The sequence below is a fragment of the Leopardus geoffroyi genome, chromosome B3 (genome assembly GCF_018350155.1).
Source record: "Leopardus geoffroyi isolate Oge1 chromosome B3, O.geoffroyi_Oge1_pat1.0, whole genome shotgun sequence".
NCBI classification, from domain to species: Eukaryota; Metazoa; Chordata; class Mammalia; order Carnivora; family Felidae; genus Leopardus; species Leopardus geoffroyi.
In genome coordinates, this window is record NC_059337.1 from 64764625 (window position 1) to 64781675 (window position 17051).

General features: G+C 37.1%; 1 protein-coding gene across 2 annotated transcripts in view; it reads right to left on the minus strand.

The window, feature by feature from the left end:
* The window catches only part of SPRED1 (sprouty related EVH1 domain containing 1), a 138593-nt gene that overhangs the window by 71894 nt on the left and 49648 nt on the right, over positions 1-17051 (minus strand). For both annotated transcript variants that reach the window (XM_045450078.1, XM_045450077.1), the window contains exon 2: positions 886-1060. In XM_045450078.1, coding sequence (XP_045306034.1) covers positions 886-1060 — 175 coding nt within the window. The remainder of the gene's footprint in view (positions 1-885; positions 1061-17051) is intronic.

The window sequence follows — 17051 nt, forward strand, 5'->3', positions numbered from 1 at the left end:
GGATAACTAGATTAATAGAGAATGAAGAGAAAGAACCTGAGAAAAGAGTCCAGGGTAGGAGCCAGTAAAATATTCTGTAAGGGTCGAGATACTTATGCTCTCTGCTGCAACTGTTCAATTTTGTCATTGTAATATGAAAGCAGTCATAGACAAATGTAAATGAATGAGCTAGGCTATGTTCCAATAAAACTTCACTTTCGGATACTTAAATCCGAATTTTATATAATTATCATGTGTCACAAAATGATTACTCTTCTTCAATTTTTTTTCAGTCATTAAAAATGTAAAAACCAGGGGCACCTGGGTGGCTCAGTCAGTTAAGCATTCAACTCTGGACTTTGACTCATGGTTTTTTGAGCATGGGCCCCGTATCAGGCTCTGCACTGACAGTGTGGAGCCTGCTTGGGATTCTCTCTCGCCCCCTTTCTCTGCCCCTCCCCTGCTTGCTCTCTATCTCTCATTCAAAATAAACAAAAATAAACTTTAAAAAAATGTTAAAACCATTCTGAACTCATGGGCCATACAAATACATAGCAGGCCTGAATATTCCCTGTGCATTTTAGTTTGTCAACCACCAGTCTATGGAAGAAAGAGTGGGAAAGAAGGAAAGGCAGTGTGTACCTAGTTTAATAACTGTGTGGACTATTCGTGAATACTTTTGCATTAAATCTAATTAAAAATTGCAGCTCCCTTCTAACATATGTATATTAATGAGTCCCAGTTGGCATATTTCACTATCTTTAACATTTAAAGAACTTAGAAACATAATCACTGATCCAGGACAAAAATAATTCTCATAAATAACGTTACACTCAGCAAAACTTTAAGTAGATAATTCACTCTATAGAACCTTAAAATTATATCAATAGATACATTATTCATTACCATTTTGTCCCTGAGTCGCTCTCCACGGATAAAAAAGTCAGCGCAGCCATTCTCTTCCTGGTGAGGGACTTTGAAGACAGTGACGCAGCTTAGTCCACTCCCTCCAAGTGGTAACCATCCACCACTTGAGTCATCCCGGGTCATCACCACAGCTCGCACTCGTGCATAACTATTACTAAAACAGATGCAAAGATTTGAAATTAGGTTTTCCATAAACAAGAAAAAGCCAAGCTGTCAGTCTTATTTGAGAAACCAAAGACCACATTAGTTAATGTGTGGTAACTAATATGTTTCCTACTTCCATGACAGTCCACAAGGTAATCTATTTGAAAGAGGTAAAAAACCCACAAACTAATTTAAAAGGTTAACCTTTATTTTGAAGCCCAACGTTACAATAAAAGACTACAGATCTCTTATTTCAATTCGTCATTTGAGTACCTCCAGCACATCTATCTGATGGTCACGGAACAAGTTATAAAGGGGCCCAAACACAAATATTGTCAAACTACACAGGCCACCATCAAACTTCTCTATTTTCCACCTGCTGCAAAAAACAACGAGGACAAATTACTGCTATATTTTAGTACATAAAATGTGACATCTCTAAGTATCTAACATTTCTAGATTATTAGTTCTTCTAACTAGGAATCTACATCAGACAAATCACATAAAGACAAATGTTCTGTTTCAGCAACTAATCAAGCAAAGTCATGCCCAAAAACTTTTCATGCCCTCTTTTTAGCAGACTCTACTCTAATGAGACCACACTCTAGTTCTAGCCAGAATCATTTCCCAATATTAACCACAGCTGTTCTTTACATAAAACCTAAGAAATATGTTTCATATACTAATATTCTAGTCTACTGACATCTAAGCATTTTAGTTCCAAACTTTTAATATAATAATTAGTAGTGAAACCCTTTCTAAAAGTAGTACACCCTGATGACTTCCTGGAAAACTGTATTAAGGGTGCCTGGGTGGTTCAGTTGGTTAAGCAACTGATTCTTGATTCTGGCTCAGGTCATGACCTCACAGTTGTGAGACTGAGCTCTTCATTGGGCTCTGCAATAAGCGTGGAACCTGCTTGATATTCTCTCTCTCCCTCTCATACTCTCTCAAAATAAATAAACTTAAAAAATTTTTATTAATAGAACTTAAATGTGTGTTGGTGATTATGCATCTCAGTTGAGGCTCTATGTGACAGTTCTGTGCTACTTCATGTCTTTGTATGTTCTAAGTGTTACGTTGCCAGGTGTCATTTCTGCTGTCCTAGTGATTGGCTGAAATCTCCCCCTAGCTTTTGTTTAACTTTGCAGATTTATTTTGTTGAGGTATACTATAACATACAGATCTTAAATATAAAATTCAACAATTTCTGACAAATGTACACATCTACATTTAACCAACACAATAATCAAGATATAGAACACTGTCATAACTCCAGAAAATTCCCTGAAGTCTCCTACCCACCAAATAAGCAGAACCACTGTTCTAGTTCTAAAAAATACATTACTTTTGCCTGTTATCGGCCTTCAAATGCATGTAATCAAACAGAATCCCCATTTGTACCCTTTTTGTCTGACTTAATTTGACTCGTGTTATTGTAGTAGCAGTTCATTTTTACTGCTACATAGGCCTCTCACTGAATGAACAGATCACAATTCATTCATACTTTCTTGTATTGATGGACACTCGGATTGTTCCTAGTTGTTGGCTATTATGAATAAAGCTGTTATACAACTATTCTTGTACAAGTCTTTTTGTAGACATAGGTTTTCATTTCTATTATGGAATGGAACCGATGGATCACAGGACAGTACGTTTAACTAAAGAAGAAGCTAACAAACTTTTCCAAGGTGGTGTTACCATTATACATTCCCATGAGTAACGTACTATGATTTCAGTTGCTCCACATCCTTGCTAACATTTGGTGTTTTCACGCTTTTAAATTATACTCATTGTAGTGAGTTTACAGTGGTAATCCACTGCGGTTTTAATATCAATTTCCCTGATGATTCGCTGTACTGAACAACTTTTCATATGGCTATTGGCCATTTATACGTCACCCACTTTTTACATCCTTGGTTATTTTTTATTATGCTGTTTTTTATTATTGATTTTTAGAAGTTTTTATATGTTCTTGACACAAGTCTTGTGTCAGAAAACTCTAACTTTTAAAACTTCACTGTGTTGTGGTTGAGTGAGGAGTCTAAAGTCAAACTGTCACAAGCTGGATCCTGGCTCAGCAACTTACTAGCTGTGTGTCCTTAAGACAGTTACTATATCCGTCTTTAATAAATGTAAATAGTGCCTAATACATAAGGAACGATATATAAGTACTAATTATTATTACTAAAACAAAGAATTTAAAATTGTAGCAGTCATCCTGGTACTTGAGAGCCAGGAAGGACCTGAGAAAAAATAAAATTTACAGAGTCAACCATAATTTTCTACTATTGGAGTCAAACTAATTCTTTAAGGGAAGCGCTACAAGTCTTTACCTTTATAAGCAACTGTTCTAAGCTTTTTATTATTCAGTTATTGAGAGGCTCTGTTTATGTCTGGGTCCCACGCTTCCCAATCTTCAACTCAGAGAACTAGTCAAAGGACGTATGAGGGCATAAAGTTTGGTCTAACAGAGGGTAGCAAATTGAAATTCTCCTCTTTGGATGGGCTAGAACAAGTGCCTCTACTATAAATAATCATGACATGGATACCAAGAAGCCAGGGAAGCTTGTTACACGGAGAACCAGCTTGGAGGGCTAGAATCAATACTAGACAAAGGTCATCTGGTCTGTCAAGAATTTATCCTAAGGATATCTCAGAAGCACAGCACATAATTTAGACATATTAGGTTCAGATTAAATGTCTCTGAACGGAATTCATCATTTAAAGGTCAACATGTTTGAAGTTCAGTGAAGTCATAAAGGTAGAACTTGGGTCAAAACCAAAATTCAAATTCCCAAGAAGCATTTAAGTATTTATTTTACTACAGGATCCTGACTCTTCCTTCTTATGTAATTATGTAGCAAACTGAGAAGTTAAAGAATTTTACCCTAGGTTCCACAAGACTTAGAAAACCCAAGTTGTGAAACAACCCCTTCTGAAGCTCAGGGTATACTTTGACTTTAGAGTATGCAAGTAGTTATCCTCTTTAGGGCATAAACTCTTACTTTTTCATCTTTGAATCTTACATTTACAATTTCTATAATGCTTCTCAGATATATGTATAATGCTTCTCAGATTTTATACGTTAAAGATATAAAAATGTGTGTAAAAAAGATTATTAGAAAATATAAAAACCCCAAGTAGTTATTTTAGGATGGTGAAGTTAGGTATTTTTCCTTCATTTCTGTTTCTTCCAAAATTATTTTATAATTACTATTTATAAATTAAAAGTTAACATAATATAGAACTTACATTTTAAGCATATCTTGGCTCTACTGAAGATGCTGTAAAATTTTAGAATGTTCTCTTTAATGATATATGAATACATTTTTTTTAAAAAATAAGTATCCCAGGGCGCCTGGGTGGGTCAGTGAAATAAGCATCCAACTCTTGATTTCAGTTCAGATCCATGATCTCAGGGTCACGGGGCACTCAACAGGGAGGCTGCTTAAGATTTTCTCTCTCCCCACCCTCACTCCTCCCCCTTTTACTCTAAAATGTAAATAAATAAATAAATAAATAGCCCTAACATAATTTCCTTTGGCACCCCAATTACCTTTTTTTTTCTACTTTATAAAGTCCCACCTAGAAGGGATGTGTTGTCCTTCCTAGGAAAATCAGATAAAATAAAGATCTCTTCAGTCGAAGAATAAGGTTGCCTGATTCATTGTTCATCTTAATACAGTAAGTTTTGAAGCTAACCAGAAACTTATATACACTTTTTTAAATTTCATGCTTTCAACTATACCAAATATGTCATTGTTTCCCTTATCTATTCAAGCTGATCTTTCAAGCTTTAAAGTATTCCAGAAACTTGTATCAATAAATCTGTACTCCCCATACCACAGTCTTCATCAGTTTATAACTTAACAATTCAGCTTCCAACTTCAAGACCTAAGACTAGAATACTTACCATACAATTTTTCAAGTTGTTCAATAAACCTGTGGGGTGGTTATGTGTGGGGTTTTTTTGGGAGGGGTGGGGGGAGGGTGTTTTTCTTTTTTTAGACCTTCCGGCCAAGGTTAATCTTTTCACATGTGCTTTTAATTCTCATAGTCTCTTTGCCTTCAAATGTCTTCATTACCTAAATAAAAGTAGCAACTCTTTTGTCTAAAATATGCATCTACACCTAAAGACTAATGGCAGCTCTTACAAACTATCATATCTGCTGTGTAGCACAATAAAATTTGTACTTGTCACCTCCTCCTTAGATAAAAATGGCTTTAGAGCAAGGAACCAAATTGTTTCATTCCATTTGAAACAGTAATAAACATTTTCCCCTGATTATGTCAACAATAGAAGCCCATTCTAGTAAATGTGGAAAATAAAGAAAAATAGTATTTGCCATCATGGAGTTAAAATGTAAGAACTTGTTGGTTACTCTCTGTGTGTACCGTATTTGTAATCTGTTAGTCTATCAGTTTGAGACAACAGCCATTTACAATGACAATTTATTCTTACTGGTAAGAATGCAGCAATTTCACTCTTGAGCTTCTTTAATACTTAGTTGAAAGGCCCTTGTGACTGATCTCAAAAAGTCAAATCTGACAATAATTAGTTCTTTAATTTTTTTAAATACTTCAAACTAAAGCTCTATTCTTCCCTTTGGTAGTGGACTACATAATAACCACCTTTCAGCCTAGCTTTCACTCTAATGAAGTGAAGAGGCTCTTATTGTAAAACATTGCTGGGTTTCCTTTATTTTATTCAATATCTAAATTGTATCTCAATTGCTAATCTCTGATCTCATCTGAACAACTGTATCAAATATATCCTTTCAGCCATAGTCAGTGAATTAAACAACTAATGTACAAGTCCAGGTGAGAAGTAATGTTGGATTGGCCTTGGGTGATAATAATGAACACAAGAAGAATGGACTGATTTGGGTCTATTTTGGAGAAAGCCAGGAGGATTTATTGATGTAGTTAGGTAACTGTTCTAAATTATCTAAAATTCTTAGTCACCATGACCTTTATTTTCTAGAATTTTCAACTGGTATTTTAGTAAAGTTAAAGGCAAAAGAAGAAGACCAAACATGAAGATAAATTTTGCCTCTCTTATATTGATCCATATAGTTTCTCCTAAAAGAGCAGTACTGTATTATACACAATCAGAATAACTTTAAAGTCATACTTGATTGAATTTTGTGGTAAATGCCTATTATGGTTGCATTTTCACATGTGCACACTGGCAAAAATATTTCATACCAAATCAGGGGTACAGTTACAGAAAATTCTACAAGCCCTAATAGTTTTAACTGTCTAATAAGCAAAATGTCCTTGGCTTAAAAATGTCCTTCTTTTTTAGTTTCTTTTCTCCCTTGTAGAATACTCTTGTTCTGTTATTACCAAGCCTATTATACATGCACCCAACTGTCTTCTTGTTCTCTTCATTCTTTCTATACCATCTCTAATTTTCAACTGAGTTGTCTTTCTTCTATTGACTTACATAAATTCTTTATATTACAGATGCTAATCCTTTGTCAGTTAATGTGAATTGTAACTATCTTCTGATCTGTGGCTTCTTTTATTTTTTTAATGCCTTTCAAACAACAACGCTTTTATTTTACCATGGTCAAATGTATTTCTTTTCCTTTATAATTGTGCTGGTAACTTTCTATAAGATATCATACATACCTGTTTTAAACTTCTTACATCCTTTGAAGAGATAAAACTTTTTCTTTTTAAAGTCATTTAAGTGTACAGAATTCTCTATTTTCTGCTAAAGTAAAAAACTGCTTAAAATCAACATGTCTGGCAGAGCAAATATTCATGTATCTGCTGAATTATAGCCCACACTAGTCTTCTACCATTGGCCAGAAATTAAATGCAATTTGGTCTTTGTCTCTCAGCTATTTATGGTTTTGTTTCCACTGAGCATGGCGACCAGGTCTTCAAAGCTGCTGTAATAGTGCTGGTGAATTGAGACCTACTTTTATAATTTCTTTTTGTATCTAGGATCCACTCTGGTCTAGCATGGATTTGTACCAGAAAATTTACCCATCCCTTTCCTAAACTTAACCCAACCTCTAAACATTCCTACCTTTACATGCCTTAACACTTCCAGGTGTAGCTTTATTCTTTTTTTTAACTTCACCTATATATTTAACATTACTTCAAAACAGGGCTCAATTATATTTTCACCCAAAAAACTGCCAAATTATTACAAGGATATTGCCAATATACATCATTTATTCCTTACCTAAGAAGTCTCCTACTTAAAGAGGATGTTTAATATACATTTACAAAGCTTGAAAGTACAGAAAAAGATATATAACAAGGGGAGACTGTGGCTAGGGTTTACTTAGACAATTTTGACAAATTACAACAAATTTTACATACTACAGTATCTTAATAAACATATATATATAGACAATTCTGATTATTGCTTTGTCACAATACCATGCATACCTGTCATATAAGCTAGGAAATGCAGTCTATATTTCCAGGCAACCATGTGCCCATCTAAAAACGGTACACTATTACTAAAGAAAAACAGAAAAAAATATGCAGTCTCTGGCAGAAAGATAAAAGAAACAATGACAAATAAAGACTTAAGACCATGGAACCAAACTGCTCTCAGAATGAAGTACAGAGGTGTGGTAGGATGGGACAGTAGAGAAGAAAGGAGAGAGAAACAGAGAGGAAGAAAAGGCAGACAAAAAAAGGAAAGTATTTTAGAAATGGTAAGTTTAGGGGGCGCCTGGGTAGCTCAGTTAAGCGTCCAACTTCTGCTCAGGTCATGATCTCACAGTTCAGGGGTTCAAGCTCTGTGTCGGGCTCTGTGCTGACAGCTTGGAGCCTGGAGCCTGCTTCTGATTATCTCTCTCTCTCTTTGCCCCTTCCCTGCTCACACTGTGTCTCTCTCTCAAAAATAAATAAGCATTAAAAAAAAAGAAAGAAAGAAAGAAAGAAAGAAAGAAAGAAAGAAAGAAAGGAAGGAAGGAAGGAAGGAAGGGTAAGTTTGAGGCGCCTGAGTGGCTCAGTTAAGTGTCCAACTTCAGCTCAGGTCATGATCTTGCAGTTTGTGAGTTCAAGCTCTGCGTGGAGCTCTGTGCTAACAGGTCAGAGCCTGGAGCCTGCTTGGGATTCTGTCTCCCTCTCCCTCTCTCTCTCTCTGCCTCTGCCCCTCCCCTGCTCATGCTCTGTCTCTAAAAAATAAAGAGTAAAAAAAAAAAAAAAATGAAATGGTAAGTTTAAAAACGGTCAGTTACACCATTATGAATGACCAATATGCAGTTAGAAATGTCTACATTTAGGAAACAGATCTGAGAAAAGGCCAGACCTGTACAAGTCATTCAGTTTGTTTTCTATAGTAATGGTTCTCAAATTGAGGGGTCAGGGTGATTACTGATACTACTGAAATCGTGATCAAAACTACAAACCAACTCCCCTGAAGAAAATATATATGGCTAAAAAATCACATTTGAATACAATTTTGCAGATTCACAGTCCCTTCCAAGAAAAGGTTCACAAGGCTGAGATTAAGAATATTTGGTCTAGGGGTGCCTGGGTGGCTCAGGTGGTTAGGTATCCAACTCTTGGTTTTGGCTCAAGTCATGATCTCACGGTTCGTGGGTTCGACCCCCACAGTGGGCTCTGTGCTGACGGCGTGGAGCCTGCTTGGGATTCTCTCTCCCTCTCTCCCTCTGCCCCTCCTCTGCTTGCTCTCTCTCTCAAAATAAATAAACTTAAAAAAATTTTTAAAAAAAAAAAAGAATATTCCATTTAAAGGGCAAAGTTGGTCCGCAACAGATTTTTATTTTTAGGCCATAACTTAGAGATTTGTGAAGGTGGTATTTCCTTACAAATGAGTCAACTGAATGCTGGTTAGGTGGAGTTACATCATCCTCTCTTAAGCAAATCATAGAATTACTACACTTCCAAGAACATGAAATATACTAATTCCAGAAAATAAAAATGAAACTAGTAGATGATCAATTAAAGTGTGAAAGGGAGGCAAAAGAGGAGATCAGAATCAAAGATTTCAAGATGTTATACTGCTTGGCTTTAAAGATGGAAGAAGGGGTCAGGAGACAGTGAATGCAGGCTTCTAGAAGCTGGAAAGGCAAGGAAACGCATTCCCTAGATCCTCCAATAGGAATGCAGCTCTACCAATACCTTGATTTTATCCCAGTGAGATCTATTTGGACTTCTAACCTTCACACTACAAAAAATAAAATTGTGTTATTTAAAGCCACTAAGGTTGTAATTTGTCACTGTAGCAACCAAAAGCTAATACAAAAGATGAGGGTGACTTTCCTGAGGATATGAAAGCAATCCATATGCAGGAGACAAAGAGAACTATTTTCCATTTCTAACTACAACAGTACCAAACAAAATGGCCAAAAATACACTCTCTCTCTGTCTCTCTCTCTCTCTCTCTCTCTCACACACACACACACACACACACACACACACACAAAACCCCCCACAAACCTTAGAATCCCTTAAGATTTGTTCAGTACAATAAGAATTTATATTTTTCCATAGAGTGATATTTACAGTGAAAAAACATTCTGTCCTAAAGAGTATATTTTAAGTAAATATTACCATCCAAATATTAAACATTATTACAGAGACTGGATATAAGAGAAAAAGGAAGCACTTAATAGAAATAATTTAGAATGATACAGCACTTCACACTATAAGTACTTATTTTCTCAACTATAAAAAAATGCAGATGATATTCAGAAGATAACCACATTACTACTCTATTCATTACTACTCTATTTATTACTACATCTATTCATTTACCTAGTGAGCATTTATTTCTATGCTTCATACATAAATAAAATTTTAAAGTTATGGTCTCATCCTAGAAGCTCATAATTTAGTGGTAAATATAAATAATGGGATATATTACCACAAAATGCAAAGTATAGGAGATGACTAGCATTCATATTTAATGGGGGATTGGAATATCAGTGTATCGGGTGGAAAAAAAACTAAGGACACTCCATGGAGGGAGTATGACACAAGTACGTCATGTTTAAGGACAAATAATAGGTTAACTCACTGGACCTTACTGTATCAGGTCTTCCATACCATGCTCAAAATTAGTACTCTATTTTATCACAATAAAGAGACCACAGGGTGACAATGCCAAGGGAGTAGAATGCTCTGGTTTGTGTTTTTAAAAATCTCTCAAAGAGCAAAAGCAGTAACAGAACTGGACTACATCAATCCTAATGAGATAGGTTATTTCAGCATTTTACAGATAATGAAATAAAAGGTTGAGTTTGATTATAAAGATAATGGTCTTGAATTACTTGTTTTGTACTGGTAACTTTAAACTCGGAGCAAATATTATTTTCCACATAGTAATCATCAATGCAAAGCATCACATGGCAATTAAAAGCATTGTGTTTAATAGCAAGTCAGACTTCCTGGATTCCAAAGGCAGTTGCATCACCTCAAAATTATAATCTTGAGCAAATTAAATTACTTAAGCTCCCTGTATGCCCATTTTCCTGGTCTGTAAATGGGGGTTATAACCATCTATGATAGTACTTGGAAAGTAAATGAGGAAATGCAAGTAAAGTGTTTAGCACATATCTGGCTCATAGTTAAGTGCCCAATAAATGTTAGTATTATAAGGCCTTAATATATTAAATCAACTCTATGACATTATGATACCTGAAACTGTCTAAATTTGTCTCATTTTGTGTTTATGAGGGGTTTGCATAATAAACCCAGGAGGTAGCTTTTTACTTTTAGTAAGAATTGTTAGCCACAGCTAAGTATCAAAATCTTCCTCATACTGCATGATGGGAGCACTTCTAAGTAAGTCATAGGCATCTGGGAAGTCTTCCAGGAGAATGAAAAATAAAACTAAAATCAAAAAAGGATAAGGGAAGAGGTACTCACAAACTATCCCTTTAGAATCAACTACTCTAGGTTCCGCTGAATAGTATTATCAACCTACCAAAGTAGTTTAAATAAAACTCTTTGTCTCCTGCCTTCTGAAACCACTACTGTTAATTCCCCGATTCCTTAATTACCAGCAATGATGAGATGATTTCATTTTCTGAAGTACTCTAGGTCTATGTTAGAAGAGCTCAAGTATAAAAATATTCATTGTCAATAAGAGATGAGAACGTAGAAGACAAGAAACCAACATTTATACTAGAGTTCATGATGAGATAAAAGCATGAGAGGGGCGCCTGGGTGGCTCTGTCGGTTAAGCGGCCGACTTCGGCTCAGGTCATGATCTAGCGGTCCGTGAGTTCGAGCCCCGCGTCGGGCTCTGTGCTGACAGCTCAGAGCCTGGAGCCTGTTTCAGATTTTATGTCTCCCTCTCTCTGAACCTCCCCTGTGCATGCTCTGTCTCTCTCTGTCTCAAAAACAAATAAACGTTAAAAAAAAAAATTAAAAAAAAAAAAAAAGCATGAGAATGAAATAGGTTTTAAAATAATCTTACAGTAGGAAAGGCCTAAGATCCAGAAGCCATTAAAAGCTAAAGGGATAAATTCAACTATACTAAACACATTCCTGCACAGCAAAAATGCCATAAGTATAGTAAAAAAAAGAACAACAAATTGACAGAAAAAAATGTATAGCATGTATTTATTATCACAAAGTACTAAAATCAGTGGCTTACAACACCACAATGTACATAGTTCTGCACCCTGGAAGTCCAGAGGGCATCACTGGGCTAAAATTAAGGTGCCGACAGCACTGCACTCCTTTCAGCAGGGTACAGAAGAGAATCCATTTCCTTGTCTTTTCCAATTCCTAAAAGTCACGTTCCTTGGCTTGTGGCCTCCTTCCATTATCAAAGCCAGGAACATCACTTCTCTCTTGCCTGCCTGCTGGAGTCATGACTGCAGTCCCCACCTCAAGAAAAGTTCTCCATTAAAAAAAAAAAAAATACTGCCTTTCGGGGCACCTGGGTGGCTCAGTCGGTTAAGTGTCTGACTTCATCTCGGGTCATGATCTCATGTTTCATGAGTTCGAGCCCCGTGTTGGGCTCTATGCTGACAGCTCAGAGCCTGGAGCCTGCTTTAGATTCTGTGTCTACCTCTCTCTCTGCCCCTCCACCGCTCACACACTCGCTCTCTCAAAAATAAACATTAAAAATTTTTTTTTTTAAATACCGCCTTTTAATGCAATACTATGTAGCCATGATAACAGTGAAGAAGCTCTTGACAGTGTCAAGTGAGCTGATCTCTAAGTTCTATCAGGTTTGCTTGTTTAAGATACATAAGTAGATATAGTATGCTATCATATGTGGGGAAAACACACGCATGCTTGCATATGAATAAAATCTTCACAAAATAAAACTGATAACTGTTTCTTTAACAATGGGAAAAGACAGGGGTACAAGGGTAATTTTCCTTTCATTAAATGCTCTTTTATGTGTTTGTTTGTTTGTTTTTTTTTTTGAATTGGGTATCATTTGTATGTTTTACCCATTCAAAAAGGTATTTACCAAACTCTTAAACACACACATACATACACACACTCTCTCTCCCTTAAGGGCTATGATCTCAAAATGGTACTTGTCTCTATAATAAGAGCTAGCAGTTTTTGTACACTTGCCATTTATACTATAACAAGGAACTGATTTTACCAGCCTTGTTGCCCTCCCTGATGTCAAAACCCGTCCCATCCTGCACACTCTATCCCTCCCAAGAACCTGAAAGAACCAACACTGCTGTTCAAACCTATTTACAAGGTATAGTTCTCCCTAGTAACAGAGACTTGTTCAAATACAGCCTACTCTCCACATATTTCTACACAACATACCACAAATAACATCGTATGTGTGTATTTCTTCTAAATATACTGGGCTCGTTGAGCTCCTGCCTGAAGAAAGTTGGATACTCTCGGGATGCCTGGGTGGCTCAGTCGGTTAAGTGTCTGAATCTTGATTTCAGCTCAGATCATGATCTCACGGTTTCATGAGTTCAAGCCTGGCATGGGCTCTGTGCTGACAGCACAGAGCCTGCTTGAGATTCTCCCTCTTTCTCTATCCGTCCCCCACTTACACCATCACTCAGGTTTTCTCATGTTGGAGGTACAGACAATAGGCATAGCCTAAGAGAGGAGACACAAACACAGAAAATAGGCAGGAGAGGGAATTCCTTAGTCTTCCTAAGAAGTCTTTCAGAAGTAAAGGCTTGAGAAGGATTCCTGTGTGGTAGGAGAAAAATGATTAAAAATGGACCTAGGTTTAGCAGAAAGGCATTTTCATAGACACCAAGGTGAACATGGTCAAGCTCTAAATTACAATACATTATCTAGTTATGTTTCTTACTTTCCAGAAAGTCTTCCCTGATGCCTATCATTAGGTTAGGTATCTTTTGTAAATGCTTCCATCATGTGAACTGTGAGTAGAAGACTCAAAATAATTCATACTTAATGGTTAGCTGTAGTTAATAATTCTATTTAAAGCAAAAAGGAAACACTGTTCCATTTTTTCCTCATTTAGGGAAGGTACATGATATCCTCGTGTATACCACTATGTAGTTACATGAGAAGTTCCTTTTTACCAGGGAGGAAAGCACAGCAATCTATTTCTCCTGTTTCTCAGTGTCTTCAGTAAAATTACATTGCCTGATCTTATCTGTGTTGCCAGAAATATGAATGAAAATCTGTGGGTTTATGACTAGATGAAGTAATACTCATCTGAGTGCATGCATCAGGTCAATAGCAAGAACATTTGGTGAGAGACTGCCCCCCTCTCTGGTCAGGGAACAGACACAGGGAAATTCATTTAACACTCCTGAGGAGGTAATACTTTCAACGTCAACCTAAGTAAGATGGTTTTCACTAAGGAACCCAGAAGAATCCCTTACATTTAGTACCCCCAACTTTTAAAATATGATGCCAATTCCTTCTATATGTACATGTAACCTTATTTAGTAGAGGTGATGAGCATTCACTTTTTCAAATGCACCTGGAGGCAAGTATCGAGAGTGAAGCTTTAACCCATGCTGAGAATGTAAAGAGCGCCTTGGCATTTCAGGACAAGGAATAGAGGAAAAACCAGAGTAAGCCGACAACCCTGCATATCTAGGATGCCAACTCTTCACTGATCAGGCAAACAAGCTAAGGATGCTAAAAAGATATAGAGTCAGTGACAGTGACCAAAATTAATCAGAAGAATAATGTGAGAAACAGGAAGTATCTCTACATAGAGTCTTAAAAAACTACCAACATCAATATCTGACAGTCCTACTATGGCCAACGCTTGAAAGTCCTAGCAGTACCTACATAAAATAGGTATTTAATAAATGCTTTTATAACTGAATCCAGAAATAAAAAGGAAAATCGGATAAAGAAGCATGAAGAATGCTTAACAATTCTTATAAATACCTATCAAGAGTGCTTGTGGAAAAAAGCAGACAGCCCAAGGTGATTTAAACATTTAATCAAATGAGAATCTAGTCAAAATTTAGGAGACTTGATGATGTAGGTACGTAATTACTTACACTGTAATCATAATTACAAGGAAGTTAATAATACTTCATCCTATAGAAGGAAGCTTAGAGTTCCTGTAAAAATGCCATACTAATCTGAGAATTAAAAGTACAGGGGCACCTGGATGGCTCAGTCAGTTAAGCATCCAGCTCTTGATTTCAGCTCAGGTCATGATCTCACGGCTGTGAGATCGAGCCCCAAGTCAGGCTCTGCGCTGGGCAAGGAGCCTGCTGAGATTCTCTCTCTCATTCTCCCGGTCCCCCTCCCACTCCTACTCCCTCTGTCTCTCTCAAAATAAATAAATAAACATTAAAAAAGAAAAAAGAAAAAAAAGAAAAAGAACAGGCTGACAGTGAAAATAGAGAAGGTTAGCTCCAAGTGCCTATCCCTCAACAGAAATACTAAAAAGCAGAGCAAAATTGATTAGAATCAACTTTGTCAGAACTCTAGAAAATAGTCAAAGGTTTATAGTGATCAAGCAAATGTTAAATCTAAGGGCAACTGGGGCACCTGGGTGGCTCAGTCAGTTAAGTGTCTGACTCTTGATATCACACTGCTGAGTTCAAGTTCCACATTGGGCTCCATGCTAAGCATGAAGCCTACTAACGGCAACTTAGGAAAGCTTGTGGCACTTGCCCTTGGTCTAACCCCATTCCCCAACCCCACTCTCAGAGGTGGTCTTAACCTTGGCAGCCTGTGTTCTCAGCATGGGATCCCAGTCCCTGGTTCTAAAAAAGCAGAGCCAGACTTTAGTCCCAAAGAACTGTGTCTGCAGCTATGTGAAGGACTGACATAAGGTGTTTGCATTCCTCAAACACATCATACAGAAAACGAACATCCAGCTGCTGCCAAGGGCAAAATATTGCAGATGGCCAGTAATAGATGTACCAAAAGCCTGGGAGGAGAAGCTGGAGAGACTGTTTCTCTAGGGAATCAGAGCAATCAAAACTGATGTCATAGACGGGGGAATTTAGAAAGCTACATGCACACCCAGGACAGAGAAGTTCTGAAAGTCTAAGTTCTTATCTTGGGCTGACCTCTAAGCTCAGCACAAGTGGGAAGTAAAGGGCAAGGCAGCTATAAATGGCTTGGCTAAGCATGGAAGGAGTGCCACAATATAGAGATAATCTGTTAAACCTAAGAGAGTTTTCCTTTTTCTCTTTCTTTCTTTCTTTCTTTCTTTCTTTCTTTCTTTCCTTTCTTTCTTTCTCTTTCTTTCCTTCCTTCCTTCCTTCCTTCCTTTTCTTTCTTTCCTCTTCGAATTCAAGGAAATCTCTGTCAAAACATAAGACGACCCCAGGTTAAAGGAACAGAGACTTCAGAAGTCACACATAGCAAAAAATAAAGACTTTACAGTTTAGAAAATCAAACAACCAGGGTTGTTTGCCAAAACAAACCCTGAAGAGTGGGAAGAATCTGATTTCCAGAGTTATCACATTATAATATTCAAACTGTTCAGTTTTCAACAAAACTTTACAAAGTATGAAAAGAAACAGGAACGTATGGCCCATTCACAGAGAAAATTAACAAAAACTACCCCTGAGGAAGCAGACATTGGACTCACTAGACAAACATTTCAGATCAACTGTCTTAAATATACTTAAAGTAAAGGAAATCAAAAAATGATGAAAATTATGTATGAGCAAACAGAAAATATCAATAAAGAAACAAATTATCAAAAGGAACCAAACAGAAATTCTAAAACTGGTAAATAAAGTCACTGAAATAAAAAAATCACTAGAAGGTGGTTTCAACAGCAGGTTTGAGCAGGCAGAAGAATCAGTGAGCATTAAGGCAGACCAACCGAAATGATCTGATCTGTGTCAGAGAAATAAAAATAAAGAAAAATGAACAGAACCTAAGGAACTGTGAGGCACTCTCAAATGTACCAACATACATGTAATAGTGAATCTCAGAGGAAAGGAAAGGGGCAGAAGGAGTATTTGAAGAAATAGAAGGAAAAAAAAATCCTTTCCAAATCTGATAAAAGACATAAATCTACACATTCAAGAAGTTAAACCAACTCCAAAAAAAGATAAACAAAGAGATAGGTTTTTTTTTTATTTTTTTTTAATGTTTGTTTATTTTTGAGAGAGACAGACAGAATGTGAGTGGGTTAGGGGCAGAGAGAGAGGGAGACACAGAAGCAGAAGCAGGCTCCAGGCTTTGAGCTGTCAGCACAGAGCCCAACGCGGGGCTCCAACTCACGAGCTGTGAGATCACGACCTAAGCCAAAGTCAGACGCTCAACCGACTGAGCCACCCAGGCGCCCCACAAAGAGATAGTTTTAAACATGAGACCCATGGGGCGCCTGGGTGGCTCAGCCGGTTAAGCGCCCGACTTCGGCTCAGGTCATGATCTCGCAGTATGTGAGTTCGAGCCCCGCGTCGGGCTCTGTGCTGACAGCTCAGAGCCTGGAGCCTGTTTCAGATTCTGTGTCTCCCTCTCTCTGACCCTCCCCTGTTCATGCTCTGTCTCTCCCTGTCTCAAAAATAAATAAAACGTTAAAAAAGGATTTTTTTTAAAATGAGACCCATTATAATCAAGTTGTTAAAAGACAAAAAGTCTTG